At 42.0% G+C, this 16,946-nt stretch overlaps 1 protein-coding gene across 1 annotated transcript in view; it reads right to left on the bottom strand.

Moving 5' to 3' along the window:
- Nucleotides 1-4,513: 4,513 nt before the first annotated feature.
- The window catches only part of LOC126427116 (ankyrin-3-like), a 58,230-nt gene continuing 45,797 nt past the window's right edge, over nt 4,514-16,946 (bottom strand). Inside the window, exon 4 of the mRNA XM_050089340.1 lies at nt 4,514-4,924. Coding sequence (XP_049945297.1) covers nt 4,537-4,924 — 388 coding nt within the window. The 3' untranslated portion in view covers nt 4,514-4,536. The remainder of the gene's footprint in view (nt 4,925-16,946) is intronic.

Here is a 16,946-nt window from a genome sequence, read left to right as displayed (position 1 = left end):
AACCTCAGATGACATACTAAAACAACAACATCATAGTTGTAACACATACAGCTATGAAAATGGGAATCAGTCATTTCCGGTGACCCATATATGTTCACCACAGCTACTGATGCCAAAAAACCAACAGCTACAACTGCGAAAAATAAAACCATAGTCCCAAAAGTCCACAAATCAATCATCCCTACATAAATTAAATCACATTCAATACTTCATAAATACACAAAACATCACAGCTAGAAAAAAAATTAATTACCACCAGCAAATTACGGCACTGCAACCTAGATCGACAGCCCCCCCCCCCCCCACACACACACACACACAAAAACCAACTGATAAACACCGTGCCGTAATGACATTCACACACCACAACACCTTTACGTCGAAGCAGACGGGTGGAATCAGACGCTTCCATTGACCCCTCCTACTCTGTAGATGAATATCGTAACAGAGACTGATAGACCAGCTTAGGTAAAAATTCTGCTATATTTCAGTTTTGACAGCACTTGGTTGCAACAGTCAAGATCGGGTATTCTGTGTATGATAAATTTATTAAAAGTGCGTGACTGTGTTTAATTCTGACAGTGTATCAATTCTGTAAATATTAGCAATTACTGCGATATATTCACATATTTTGACAATCTCCTGACAAATGATGAGGATAATAACTATTATATTCCACTGTATTATGTTAGACTTTCTGACATGTTATTTGTCATTCGCGATGGCCAGCAGCTATTTCCGAAGAAGTACGTAAATATTTGTTTGCTCCAGCAACTATCGTCTCTGTAATATCACCGGGGTCTAAGACTGGAGTCACTGTATCAGGAACACAGACACACAGTTATTCCGTTACCAACTTCCAGGTTACCTGTAATGGTAGCCCGATAACTGCCAGAGAGCGAGAACTGTAAGCCAATAACGATAACTGCCAGAGGAAAATACCAATCTCTGACAGGTATATCCATAGTCGCTCGAATTCCTTATGGTACCTCTCTTTATACAACCTGTCCAAGCTAAATTGACATATGAGGCGATGGCTTAAGGGAACGACCGTACTTGTCAATGCCTGTACTGCATCTCCTATCAGCCACCGCTCGGACATTAACCTTATTTAATTGTTCGTGCTAAAAGTAACGAAGGCGCACGATATAGTACACAGTTCTTATCAACAGATGGCGCGCAGTGTCACAGTTATTCCCATGGCCTATAGAACGCCTTCCAAATGGTCTACCCTCTCCTTAGTTCCTAGCCAGATCTCCGATGAGTTGACGGGAAAGCGTAGTACGATCTTCAGTCAACAGATGGCGCGAGGCACTGTTGACATTAGACAGTTATTGAAATAAGTGCCTGTATCAGAGGAACGGTTATCGCAGTAACCGTTACTTTTCAGTAACAGGTTATTTCTATCAGTTACGTTATTTTTTGCCACCTCTAGCGGGCAGTCTGACGCCACCTGTTGCTGTTTGCACGTGAATAACAGTGTTGTAAGCGTTTCTGCCTTACAGACAAGACCGAATGTTTACACAGGCTTTCGTTACGTTGTAGAGAGTAATGCAACATGTTACAGTTATGTTGCTGTTTCCAGAAACAACTGTTTCTTTGGCGTCATTTTTGTCGATGAAATTCGGATCTCGGAAATTCCTTTGTTATCTCGTGATCTGGCGTTCAAGACGCGCACTCAAATGAAAGCAAGTGCCATGAAATCGTCGATGTGAAACCGGGCTTGAAACGCATTTGGTCGGTACACACCTGCCTGAAGCGTAATTCACAATGCTCTTCCACTCCTTCCACTGATACCCGCGCTGTTGGTGCTGCAGAGGAAAGGAAAGCTGAGGCCTGTTTCTCGTCGCTCTTGCTAAGCACAATAATATTCCCTACTTATTTTCTATTTATGGTTACGGTCGTATTCGGTAACACTGTAACGGTCTTGGCATAGCTGATTCCCCGTTCTACCCTAACAGATTCGAAAAGTTCGGGTCTATTTGTCACTTGCAAGTCTAAGATGCTGTCTTCACGACTCGTTTCTCAGATTAATGGCCCGAGGTAGTTTTTGAGTAAAGCACTTGGATCAGTTTCTCACGATTCCCTGGCCCTGCCTTCAGTCTCAGCCACCTATGTCGCCCACTGCAGAGGTGGCAGGTTAAAGGTTCCACCTAGAACTGTAACATGGCGAGGAAATGCACGCCAGATGTTCTCCGGGTTTCTTACTTTCCATTCAGAGCTCTTAATAGACGAGTAGTTCAAAGATATTTCTAGCATCGCGACTGCAACAGGAAAAGGCCGGCACAGCTGTGGTACTCAAACTGTCCTCCGCCACACACCACAATGTATCTGTGAAATTATCATTTCAGACTTTCCGAATCCCTAAATTATTTCAGAAAGGCGTTATCTTGTGAATTTTGGAGCAGTTTTGACACAAAGCGGGATGCGTTACATTTTATCTTCATTTGCACTATAAATACGATAGCAGATCTGGTGCAGTTATTGTTTACAAGTTTGAAGATAAGGATTTACAGTATTCAGGACCAACATTTTAAATTGAGTTTGTTTTGCAGACAAATGTTATGTATAAATTACATTGAAAACGGCCTGCTCTTTCGCAGGCGAATTGTTTGATGTACTGGCTAGCCTGGATTTCGCATCGTGTAGCGTGTACTTCGCATACTTCCGTTCAAAATTTAATTTTTGCACAGTTCTGTCGCACTGGACTGAGACTTACGTACTTCGATACAGAAATAAATTTTAGCAGTTTCTCAGATACCAACCACACACTTAAACCAACGAGTTTAAATAAATACGAACATGTTTCAAACAAATACGAACACGTTTCAAACATATGCCGCTGTGTTTGATGATGCGAAGAACGCAGTTGGAGTTCTGGGCTGTTTTCCCTTTGCTGAAGACTGCCATACCATTCCGAAGTGTAGTAATAGAGTGCAACAGATGAATGGCGTTAGGCGCATTCCGAATTTTGGGAACTCGCCGTTTTTCAGCAGGATGTAGTGCCGTCGCCGCTCGTCGTCAGAAGATCACTGCTGATTGCTGCATTTTGTGGAAGAGTTTGTCCAATTTAATTTTGTGTAGAGCTTTCATCTTTCACAAACACGTAGTCTTTGTCAAAGAAAGGAAAATGTGTGAAAAGTCGGAAAATTTTGAGGCTTTTGTTGTAAAGCCGACATATAAGGCAGGAAGCACGAAATTTGGGTTTAGGAGCCCAAAACATATGATTATGGAATCGCTGAGAAAAGATCTATCGCAGTTTCTTAGTAAGTGGTGTCATTCCACGTAGGGTGGCTCTGGATAGTTACTGCTAGTCAACTTACTGTTTTGAGCATTTTGTGATCAGTAGTGGATTTCTGTTCCTGTGTATGCAGAGTGTATTACATTTATTTATGTTGAGGATCAACCGTCAGAGCCTGAAGTATTCATCAATGCCGTGGAGGTCACTCACCAAGTCAATACTGTCTCCTGGCATCGCTGCTTCCTCACAGAGAATGTTGAGGAGCTTCCGTGTGTAACGCCGCCACATGAGGGCCACAGAAGCTCTTGTTCAGAATGCAGTCTGCCGCTTTGGTCACACATGCACGCACGGGGATGCCAAGTCTAATTGTATCACAGCAGACAGGGGAATGAATGTTCCAAGTGTGGTCTGCTTCCAAAGCGTGTACAGAGACGCAAAAGTGTACTTTGGGAAACTGCCGTATAATTCCAGTGATGGCTGCATGTCTCACGTGATTGAGTATAATTCCCTGAGAGATGGCAGTTTGTTCTGTAAGAGCAGCAAGGGAGGTGTTTAGGAGTCTAATGATTTTAGGTGGTTCTTCAATTCTCTTTATTTGAAGGTGAGCTGGCAAGAAGGCTGCAGATGGTGTGACCATGATGTTGTGTGAGCACTGCTACCAATGTGACATTACAATTAAACATGAAAAGTACTTGTGTGGTACACGCACAGAAGTGAATTCAGTGTGAAATCTGAAGATACATTCTAAGTGAACAGCTTATATGGCAGTAATGTGAGTATGGTGCAGTTTGCAGTGATGTAATGTAGCAACATAGACACTGCTAGCAAATAGCTTGCAGTAATTAGGTAATGTAGGAGACTGGTGCAAAGAATTAACATTAACGCACAACAACCGGTATTCTCACATTTGTGTCTTGGAAGAGATTGGGTGTTTACGTTTCGAAATACAGGCGGTTGTGAAAGACGTCGGCTGTATTCTTGTAAGCTGTTTGAATACTGTATGTGGGACGAGAAACACAAGAGAGGGAGAGAGAAGTTGAGTTTATGAATGATTGAGTATTTTGCAATTGTTGCCGAGCTTTTGCAGAAATTGCTTGTGAAATGTTTTACAGAGTGAATTCTGAAAAGGAAGGTTTGTCACGTTGGTTTACAGATGTCTCCTGTTGTTGCAGTAGTTGTGGTGGTACTGGAGTAATTGTGTGGACTGCAAAAGGTAGAAATGAATAGAGAAAGCGATCTTTATTTTTCAATTTTTTATTTTAATACCCTGTACAATGAAGTACTACTGGCACGTATTAATGCTGTGTTAGCATCTCGACGAGCTGCGGCCGGTTGCACAGCCTGGCGAGGTCCAGGGCGGTGTTCCCATTATCAGTCCTCACCCCCCTGTCGGCTCCGGCCTGCAGCAACGCAGCCGCCGCTTCTGCGTGGCCAAAGAATGCCGCCCAGTGCAGCGGCGTCTGCCCGCACTGATCCCTGACGTTGGGGTCGGACGCCGCAGAGAGCAGCAGCCGCACCACAGCCGCGTCGCCTTTCCATGCAGCCCAGTGCAGGGTGGTCTCCCCGACCCCTCCCCTCACCCCCACGTCCGCCCCAGCCGCGAGCAACGCCCGCACATCCTCCACCGCCCCCTCCTCAACCGCCTCTATCAGCCTCCTGCCTCGCTCTGCATCAGAAAGGCTCCTGCACAAAACATCGACACACTTAGTCTCTAATATCGAGACACACACCAAATGAAAGAAACTGTCACAGCCGCAAAACTGCCAACAATTCTGAATACACTTCTTCCGAGCAACAAGTCACAAATCTAGAAATCTCGCTTTGCGATACGGGTTAACCAGCGTATTACAGACAGATCCACAGCACTAGCCCATAATCAAAAACTTCAGCCATCTCCCATTGAAAATAGGTGCACTCCATCTCTTAACAAATTCATTTGGCACATTTCCTCGTATTTCACTCCACATATCCGCCACCTTTCACCTCGGCATGCAGTTGCTACCCAATCCTTCATCTACATTCAAACACACCCCAAAACTACCTTCTCTGGGTACCAATTCCTTCAGTCACTTAGGAAGAAAACAATAGAAACTAAACGCATCTGTAAGCACTGAAATACTACTTCCTCACCAGACAGCTAAGTGATTCAGACCAGTAACATGGAAATTCCCTGACATACCGACAGAAAATATAAAACTCACTGCTTCGTACACAATAAGTCGGTCGACATATTTGAAATACAACAAGGAGACCAGGTGGACTCTCCCACACACACACACACACACACACACACACACACACACACACACACACACACACACACACTACCCGCTGCATAATAATCGTCACATGTGCTCATATAATCATGCATGCAACAAGAGATACATCCACTGGAACATTCATTTCCATCTGCTTACAAACTTTGCAACCCACCATATGGTCTGTGGCAGAGGGTATCCTGCACAACTACTATACTCAGTCATGTTAACTTTGTGCAACTTTTTGCATTTTCTGAAAATTCTGGACACAAAATAAATTACACACCACTACAGAAGGCGTAAAACTTTACATTTATACTTAAAAAGGTCTAAGTAAACTTAAAGTGTACACCAGCTACGCTGCTTCCGAGTAAAATTTCTGTTTCAGTAGTAGTACGAACACTTAAGCCGTAACTTTAGACCAGTCTCAAAAAAGTACTCTATTTGCTGTATCTAATGCTATGCATAAATTAGATCACGCCAGAAAGAAATCAGGTGCCTGTAACAAATACAAACAGAGTGTTGATTCATTATCGCATGTTCACTTACAAATATCAAAATACTTGTATAGATCTGGCATTGCTGAACTTTAACCAATGTCGCGGGAACCTCTCTTCACAGCTGATGCAAGTTAAAGGCTAATCCCAAGCGAGAGAGCCAGTAAGAAGCTCCAAAGACAAGTGAAATACTACCTAGAAACTACAGACGTAATAAAACTGCTGCATTTAGTACAAAATAATCAATGTAGGTGGAGCAGCAACCATATGAAACAATAGTAGTAACTGGTACATATAAAAAGTTCTCAACTGACTGCAGTCATCTGCTTTTTCCGTTCCGCTCCCAAGTAGAGCGAGGGAGAAACGACTGCCTGTATGCCTCTGTACAAGCGACAATGCCTCTCACCCTATATTCACACGCCTTGTCTCAAGTGTACATTGCCACAACTAGAATTGTTCTGCAGTCAGCCTCGAAAGACGGTTCTCTAAATTTTCTCAACAGAGTTCCTCGAAAAGAACGTCGGCTCCCCTCCAGTGATTCCGATTCGAGTTCCTGAAGCTTCTGCGCAATACCTCTGCCTCACTCTAAACTACCAGTAGCAAATCTAGCAGCTCAGCTGTCAATCCTTTAGCTGTCTTCCTTTAATTCTACCTGTTGCCAATACCAAACACTCTAGCAGTACTCGTGAATAGGTCGCACCAGCGGCCTACATGCAGCCTCATCTACAGGCCAACCACTCTTTCCTAAAATTCTCCCAACAAACTAAAGTCTACCTCCCGCCTTCCCTACCACAGTCCTCTCACGCTCGTCCCATTTCGTATCACTTTGCGAACTCTCGCTCAGACATTTAAGCGATGCTTCTGTGTCTAGCGGAACACCTCTACTGTTGTTTTGTTTTTCCTACTCACCTGCATCAGCTTACGTTTCTCTACATTTACAGCTGGCTGCCATTCGTCACACCAACTAGAAATTTTGTCCAACTAGCCTTGTGTCCTCCTACACTCACTCAACGACGACATCTTACTATACACTCGGGGACCATCAGCAAACAGCTGCAGATACCTGTCCACCAGACCATTTATGTATACGGACAGTAACAGCGGTCCCACCACCCTTTTCTGGAGCACTCCTGCCTCTGGCGAACACTCGCCACTGAGGACAACATACTGGGTTCTAGCTCAGGTCCACTCACATACATGGGAACCTATTCCACACGTTTCTATCTTCTTCAACAGTCGACAGTAATCCACCGTGTGAAATACTCTGTGGACATGTACGAATATGTTATTCAGAGATGATCGACAAGCGCACCACATCACAGGAAAATCTGCACAATGCAAAGAATTGCGATCTTTGGGGTAAAAATGGCTCAGTCACCTCTGTTGCAATCACGGATTGTATTAAAGAGTCAGCACAGAAAGAACTGGGGGCTAATGTTGCCCATCTCAAAAAGAAAGGATTGTAGTTTACACACAAGTCAGCCTTGCCGCTATTGGACGCATCAGAAAGGCGACCGAAAATAAACCACGCAGTTTGCCAGAACCGCCAAGAAAGTGCACTACGAAATTTGGAGTATAAATCCATCATTGCAAGCAGCTTCTCAAAATAGGTAATTTGATCAACCATAGGGACTTTTGTATGGCTAAAAACTAGTGCTGACATTACACAAATTGGTTGTTGCCGTAAAAACAAAAAAGTTATTTTCCTTGGAAGAAAGCTGTTTAGAGTAAGACACTGCATGAAATGCGATTTACTTGCAACAGACCTCTAAGTAAAGGAAACATCCCTCTAGAGAGAAGTGATGACTGACTGGCGATGCAAATACTTGATACAAGTCAGGAAATTAACAGAACTCTTTTCTATCGACGAAACTTGGGTGGTGAACCAACGACATTCCTCTTAGAAGACGGTGACAGGGTCGTGACATTGGCACCAAAATGAACAATATGATAGTGGAAGCAACAACGGTGAATGTTGTATCCAACACTGGGTTTATTTATTGGTCTACATCAATGTCATCTTCACCAAAATATTTCCTATTACATATTATACATTTATTCCAGTGGTTCTTGCAATGCTTAAAACTGTTCTGGAACAATCCTTACGGTAGCGTTTAGTTCTCTCAGAGGTGCAGTTTGAATGTCATCTTTTATGTAAAAGACAGCTCTTTAAGGTTTGTCTTTATTTTTGGGAAAAAAATGTCACACTTGGAGCGAACGTGGGGCCGGGGACATCACTACAGTATTGTTTCTAGCCAAACATGCACAAGCACGCAACGAACTGTGAGCAGGTGCGTTATCGCAGTGCAGAAACGGTGAACTGTTCCGCCACAAAGCCGGACTTCTTTCCGCGTTGCTTCAAGCCATCGGGGTTGAGCTGGTGAGAAGTTCTGCCTACTGGCCGTTTCATCTTGGAACAAGGAGTCGTGGTGCACTGTACTGTTAAAACCGAAGATTACTGTCAGACACGTAACATTCACATTTCAGTGGTCTTGGCCATCTGTCACCGAGTCGATCGAGTGTTGGTTTATGCATCGTTTGGTTTAACTCTCAGTTCGTCTTCTATTATGACCTTCTCGTCATTCTCATCTTCATCTTCTTCTAAAGGTTTATACCGGTCGTAAACACCTATTTCACTCGTAGTATACTCACCAAAAGCAGTATATAATATGTCTAAAACCACGATGCATTTTAATCCGTTCTCATAGCAAATTTTAGTACAAATGCGGTAATCCGTTTTTACAGTAATACTCATAAAATAGCAGTAACCTTTCTGACATCTCACAACACTAAATAACCGATACGCATAACGTTGTACACACAATGACAAAAAGGAAGTATGAATCTGAGTAATAAAACGCGTGAAATGGCGAGTTTCCCGTTACTTCTGAGCACTACTCATATCACAAGAATGGTTGCGTTTCAATCCACCCAATCAAGGGGAACTTTTACCTCTTAGAGGAAACACAATGGAAGAGCAAGTCTTCAGTTCTCCGGTATAATTACACCGCATTTCGTTTATAATCGCTTCGGAATATATCCATACATTTAGGAGGGAATTGTAGATGAGAATGCATACAGGAGAACAGGCATTCTGTTCTGACGTATATTTGTAATAGATGTAGCAAGCCTGGCTTTTGATTTCTGTTCCTGTGTTGATGTAATTCACTCCACAATGTTCTGTTTCGGGTGAGGTCTATCGACTGTTGTCTCGCAGTGGTGCCAACTCATTTACCTAAAAATGAACGCAGCCCGGATGGGTCTGCACAGTGCGTCGCCATCGATTTAAGGCGCGCGCCGCGGAATCGCCGGCACGGCATTTCGGAACCGAGGCATATAGGAAAAGCAGGCAGGCCATTCCGGCCCCAAGCGAGTAAAAAACTCGCAGACGCCCTCGCGTGCCTTGACGTCACGGAGAGGAGAGGAGGCTGCAGCGCCATGCATTCAGTTTTGAGACAGCCACGAGCAAGACTCGCTGTAAGTGTGCCGTGGCACATTGCTTTAACAGTGCTCGGACGACGACGGACGTTACGTATCACGTGTTTCCCAAGGATGAGCACTTGCGACGTGAATGGATGGTTCGGTGCAAACGCAAGGACAAAGTGAATGTGAAACCTGCACGTGTGTGGTCAGCTCCTTATCGGCCAGAAGATTGTGAACGGGATTTGAGAAATGAGCTTCTAGGGTTACCTTCAAGAAAGAAGTTATCACCAGCAGCAATCCCCTGCATGAATATTCCGAACTGGCGTGGACAAGAAATTGTGGAAAGCGGTGATGCAAACGAAAGGGTAAGACGTCTGCACATACATAACACTTTCAATAATTGAAACTGAAAAATTACCATAATACAAACGAATTCACATAAATGCAATGCTTTTTGACGGATTAGTATATTGCTTTACGAGAGTGAATGACTCGCTATATTGTACAGGCAATAAATAATGTTGCTCAAGTGTATTTGCTTTTCCTCCTGGATATAATAGCTACATTTGTCTTAGAAATAGCTGTTTCTTTAAGTATTCTCGATATGTTGACTATTTTAAAGCTAGTATATAGTTCAAATGACAAAATCAGCATATTTCGCGTAATTTGTTTACGTTTACTTGTGTAACAATAGCTGATGCTGACCAGTTGACTTCCCAGCGTAGTGGTGTGGTTTCTGACTCCCATGTTGGAGGTTATGGGTTCGTATACCCGTATTTCCTCTTACATTGTATTTTTACATTTTATCAAACTAGGCTATTGTAGCCGCTTATGCCGGTGATATTTAATCGCTTTTATCAATTCATCAGATTTTTAGCGAAAAATTAATGCAATTGCATAGTACTTGGTCAAAAATTTTAGGAATAGTAGGCCTACTCAGTAAATAATTTTAGGATTAATAAAATTAAAATTAAATTCATTCCTTAGGGATCCGGAAGTCGTGCACAACGCTGTGGAGCAAGAAGTTTGCAAAAGCGAGCTTTGACGGCTTTAGAAACTGTGTCACCGAAAAAAAAAGAAAGTCGACCGAAGCACATGTACAGATTGCGTTCATGCACCCACTGAACTAGTGAATAAGAATTTAAGTTGCTCGTAATTGTAATTCCTAGGTGTTTAGTCGAATTGACAGCCCTTAAATTTGTGCGATTTATCGTATACCCAAAATTTAGCGGATTTCTCCTAGTACCCATGTCGATGACCTCGCACTTTTCTTTGTTTGGTGCCAATTGCCACTTCTCGCATCATAAAGAAATTCTCTCTAGAAAATTTTGTAATTGGAATTGATCGTCTGATGATTTTTATAGACGTTAAATTTCAGCGTCATCTGCAAACAATCTAAGGGGGCAGCTCAGATTATGACCTAGATCATTTATGTAAATCAGGAACAGCAGAGGGCGTATGACACTACCTTGCGGAACGCCGTATATGACTTCTTTGTTGACATCTCTGCGAGGAAATCAAGAACCCAGTCACACAATAGAGACGATACTTCATACGTATCAAATTTGATTAATACTGGATGTATACGTGGACAACAAAAAAATTCCTGGATTTCCCGCTTAAAAATACACTTTCTCCCGTGTGAAAACACTTTTTCCGTCTTAACTGACAGTATATTTTCCCTCCTTTGAATGGTTATGGTTTTGGACATGGGCGAAGAATTTCCTGGCACTTTAGAAAACGAAACTCAGGGAAAAATACACGTTTTGGAAATATCTTTGATGTCAGCAACATGTACGTTGCGTATTTTGCTATTACGGCAGCACACATTGGAATTCCACCAAACACCGCATGTTACTTTCCGAATCACTGAAATCGAGATTGCGATGTGCTTTTGTAAGCCAGTCACAGCTCATGTCACGTGATCTCGCCAGGTCATGACAGCGAGTATTCAGAGCATAGGGCGCGTGATGTAGTCAGCCAATAGCAACATCCCTGCTAAGCAGCGGTAACACACGAGTTAATGGCTTACATTAATATACATAGTGTTGCTACAAGAAAAGCAAAGCTTCCACATATAATATTGGTCACAAAGGTTAATAAGCTGCAAGAGAAGCTAATCTTTCGATAAAATGTTGATTTTTTGCGCGTGTTACACTTTAAGATATATCACAAAAATGTGGCAGTAAAATTTTTACTAATGACATAAATGTCTGATCTTCAGGGTTCGAAATTCTTCTAAATGGCCATCCTCAAAGAGTTGATTTTTAAATGGAGTCAAACACTCCACGATTTAAGAATTCCATGGTACATCCTCGCGCGTAGTCCAACTTACGTTAAACGATATTTACTTTGAAAGTAACGCTTTTCAAACCAGCATTCGCAATATTTTTCCACAACCTGCTGGAAACAGGTTCGTTCCAGCAGCTGCCGGAGAGCGCCAGGTAAGAGGCGCCCCGAGCTTGCGCAGTTAACATGACGTAGGAAGCCCGTATGTACGTACGTGTAAAACATTAAAAGATCTTACAACACGTTGTAAAAGCAGTAAGACGTCACAGGGTACTCCAAGAGTTCAGAACTTCGTGAACCATACTAAAATGTGCACATTTAAACTGCTACTTAAAGCGCACATTCGTATGTCCAGATTCAGATGTAAATTTTCTTGGAGTACCAGTACTGCATTATCTAATGTTTGGTTCTTTATTATGGCATAATGCCGTACGTGCTAGAAGATGAAAACTTGCACTTGAAATACAGCGAACAGTTGAAACTAGCCAGTACTGTGGAATTAAAAATTTCGTTTCAAATACATTGGATGCCTCTGCGGAAAAGGTTAATAAAAGCCAAATTTCTTTAGCAAACAGACAAAAATAACTTCATTGTTCTGCAAGGCGATTAGTGCTTGACTGTCAGGAAGGTGGAAATAAAATAAAGTCTGAAACTAATAACGTATATCAGCCTTAGGTAATTATGTGAATGTATTTTAATTCACTTGATATCTCCCGGCCAAAGATATCCGTTTTGCTTTCATTTGACGCGAGAGTAAACGAAGGAGAAACAGCAAAACCACTAAACGTTAACACGGGCCACGTGGAGACTGCCCACTATAATTCAGACTTCTCTGCGCATCAGCCTCGGATCTACGATATTTACAAACCGGGTCAATACTAAAAAAAAAATCGAATTTTGAAAAGTACCCTATGTGCATCTTGTAAAACACATCATTCTGAAAAATTTGAAACAAAAACATACGTGTTGAAGAAAATATAAGACATGTTATTTGGCCTTAAGTGTGCCGAAGTGCAGTGCCACGCCTCTTCACAAAGCGTTCTCTTACTGCACTGCACATCACTGCACTTCGCACTGTGGGACTCAAATGTGTATTTTGTAACGGATGCCATCGAACTACATTCAGGACAGCGGAAATTAAAATGTCCTTTGATTTTAAACAAAATAACCTCGCAATTAATACTGGATGGAATCATTTGTAACCGGAAGAAGAAGAACTCTTCAGAAAATTTGGATTCTTTATTGCCTAATAGCTAATAACTTTGTTCTGTGTGATATAAAATGAAATATAGGATACACAAAACCAGATAAGACAAGAGACAAGCAAGACAGTACATATTTCTTCAATCCTTGCGTTCTTTTCTCACTAATATTGCTCTAGCATTACATGCCGCGCTTTCCTTTCTGCGGAAGAATCTGTTACCTCATCAAAATTCGTCAAATGTTTTGCTACGTGAAAATGTACCAAAGACTGGTGTGGTTTCTCGATCTCATTACGTCTATTGTCACTGTTTGCAGGACGAAAGAAAATAGGTCTTTCTAATATTGCAGCAACTGTCACACATACCAAAGAAGCGAGATTGTTTTGGTAATAATGGTCGTTTTTATAATATGGCAGAATATAACTCGCCAAGTACCAATATGAAATGCCTGTTTCGCCTACCACAAGCAAAAGGCCTTATGTCAGGAAATAATTTCATGCTTCATTCATAAGCTCCAGTTTCTTAAGCATGAGCTCGAAAAGTAGAAAAGTGTTAGTACGAAATTTTTGTATAAATTTGGAACCACCCTGTTTCTTCTCCTTCCTCGTTCTAACAAAATCTTCTCATCCCTAATTCTATAACTATTCCTATCATTGTCAAAGCTCATTCTCCAGTTAACTCTACTAACTCTGCCAGAATCACTGGTTTAGTAATTATCCAGCGATTATTCTCCGGTTAGGCGTTATTACGTGTTCGTACAACGCGTTTTCCGCACTACTCCCAGAATGGAACTTAAGCGGCTGCTAACCAGGAAATGTACAACTTGTCCTCTCTAGTGTAGCGACCTGGTCAAAAACTTTGTCAAACTTTCATTTTCTTTGATACAGCGACAAGATAATACGGTTAATATTTCGTATCTGTTATTCCTGTTGGTCATTCATTTGTATTCTGGTAGTCTGAATCTATGGACGTAGCTATTCGCTCATCATCTGCATACCAGTCAGTCACACACACTACATTCACCCGTGCGGCTTTATTCCGCTCAGCTCGTGTAGCCCCGTCCCCTTTTGTCTGCAGGAAAGTTTATTTCCAGATGTGATGAGGATTCCCCTGGCAGGTACATCACGTACACTATTCACGCATTCAAAAATCAACGTATGATTCATTCAGAAATCAACTTAGAATGTGATCAAAAATGTTCAAAAAGCAACAGGGATGAGCTTAAAAACTCATTTGAATAATCGATAGACCAATGTGCTCTAGATGCTAGGTGCTTTGTGAAACAAGTTTATTTTTCCTCAACAATACGAATTTGCCCCCTCGCCACCGAAATTGCCGCCTGGTTCAGATACTCCGGTTTGCTGCGTACAGAACTGACAATGTTGAGTGTTTATGGAAAAAGTTCAAGGCAATCAATCGTAAAATGCGTTTCAGACAGGTACGTGCCGAGTAAAACTGTGAGGGACGGGAAAAACCCACCGTGGTACAACAACAAAGTTAGGAAACTACTGCGAAAGCAAAGAGAGCTTCACTCCAAGTTTAAACGCAGCCAAAACGTCTCAGACAAACAGAAGCTAAACGATGTCAAAGTTAGCGTAAGGAGGGCTATGCGTGAAGCGTTCAGTGAATTCGAAAGTAAAATTCTATGTACCGACTTGACAGAAAACCCTAGGAAGTTCTGGTCTTACGTTAAATCAGTAAGTGGCTCGAAACAGCATATCCAGACACTCCGGGATGATGATGGCATTGAAACAGAGGATGACACGCGTATAGCTGAAATACTAAACACCTTTTTCCAAAGCTGTTTCACAGAGGAAGACCGCACTGCAGGTCCTTCTCTAAATCCTCGCACAAACGAAAAAATGGCTGACATCGAAATAAGTGTCCAAGGAATAGAAAAGCAACTGGAATCACTCAAAAGAGGAAAGTCCACTGGACCTGACGGAATACCAATTCGATTCCACTCACGAGTACGCGAAAGAACTTGCCCCCCTTCTAACAGCTGTGTACCGCAAGTCTCTAGAGGAACGGAAGGTTTCAACTGATTAGAAAAGAGCACAGGTAGTCCCAGTCTTCAAGAAAGGTCGTCGAGCAGATGCGCAAAACATAGACCTACATCTCTGACGTCGATCTGTTGTAGAATATTAGAACATGTTTTTTGCTCGAGTATCATGTCGTTTTAGAAACCCAGAATCTACTCCGTAGGAATCAACATGGATTCCGGAAACAGCGATCGTGTGAGACCCAACTTGCTTTATTTGTTCATGAGACCCAGAAAATATTAGATACAGGCTCCCAGGTAGATGCCATTTTTCTTGACTTCCGGAAGGCATTCGATACAGTTCCGCACTGTCGCCTGATAAACAAAGTAAGAGCCTACGGAATATCAGACCAGCTGTGTGGCTGGATTGAAGAGTTTTTAGCAAACAGAACACAGCATGTTGTTATGAATGGAGAGACGTCTACAGGCGTTAAAGTAACCTCTGGCGTGCCACAGGAGAGTGTTATGGGACCATTGCTTTTCACAATATATATAAATGACCTAGTAGATAGTGTCAGAAGTCCCATGCGGCTTTTCGCGGATCATGCTGTAGTATACAGAAAAGTAAGGTAATGACAGTGGCACATAAAGTGCCCTCCGCCACACACCATTGGGTGGCTTGCGGAGTATAAATGTAGATGTAACTGCTTAAATGAATCTAATGTAAACAGTTGTGACATCACGCTCATCGGTGGTAATTTGTTGTAACGAAGCACTGCATTGTCTTCCTACAGCCTTTCACACATTTTGCTGTTGGCAGACGCTTGTATGAGCACTGTGTGTTTTTTGTTTACATATGAAGCATTTCCTTTGCAATTTAAATTTCATTCCCTCGTTCATATTTTGTTGCTGCAGTATTATTCTGCAGTAGCGGGATACAGTAATGTCCTTTGTTAGAGTATTGGTTCTTACCAGTCAAAATGACAAAAAATTAACTGAAAACTAAATCAATGAAAAACTCCTGGGATTCTAGAAAATTCCCGTTTTTCCCGGTTTTCCTGCGCATGAAAAAATTCCTATGTCTTTCCCGGATCTTCCGGGTCGTATACACCATGTAATAGTCTCTTGTTAGAAGTGGTATCAAACCCTTCTGGAAATCTAGGAATATGGAATCGATCTTAGATCCCTTGTCGACAGCACTTGTTACTTCATGGGCATAAACAGCTAGCTGTGTTGCAGAAGAACGATATTTTCTGAATCCGTGTTGGTTATGTATCGATAAGTCATTTTCTTCGAGGTGAGTCAATGTTCGAGTACAGTATATTCTCCAAAATCCTACTGCAAATTGAGGTCAGTAATATGCGTCTGTAATTCAACAGGTTACTCCTATTTCCTTTCTTGAGTATTGGTGTGACCTGTGCTACTTTCCGGTCTTTAGGAACAGACCTTTCGCCAAGTGAACGGTTGTATATGATTGCTAAGAAAGGCACTATTGTGTCTGCATACTCTGAAAGGAACCTGATTCGTATTACATCTGGACCAGAAGACTTGCCTTTCTTAAGTGATTTGAGTTGTTTCACAACACCTAAAATATATACTTTTATGTTACTCATGCTAACAGCTGTTCTGGTTTCGAATTCTTGAATAGTTACTTTGTCTTTTTTCGTGAAGGAATTAAGGAAAACTGTATTTAGTAACTCAGCTGCAGTGGCACCACCATCGGGAACATTTCCATTGCTATCACACACTGACGGTGTTGACTTTTTGCCACTGGTGTACTTTACATACGACCAGAATGTCCTTGGGCTTTCTACCACATTTTGAGACAATGTTTCATTGTGGAAACTATTAAAAGGAAATAAGTCAAGTCCATTCAAAAGACTACTGCCACATTATCCACATTAAATTACTTGTTTGGCTCCCACATTTCCCTTTGTAGAGGGGAGAAATTTCTGTATTATACAATAACTTATTGCATTCTGCTCTGGTTAATTTCAAAAGGCATGTCGAAGAGTCTCACTGCTGTTGGTCCCAGGTGTGTGTGTGTGTGTGTGT

This window comes from Schistocerca serialis, chromosome 11, assembly GCF_023864345.2.
Source record: "Schistocerca serialis cubense isolate TAMUIC-IGC-003099 chromosome 11, iqSchSeri2.2, whole genome shotgun sequence".
In the NCBI taxonomy this organism is placed as follows: domain Eukaryota; kingdom Metazoa; phylum Arthropoda; class Insecta; order Orthoptera; family Acrididae; genus Schistocerca; species Schistocerca serialis.
Note: the sequence above shows the minus strand (reverse complement) of the source record. Positions and strands in the feature narration are given on the sequence as shown.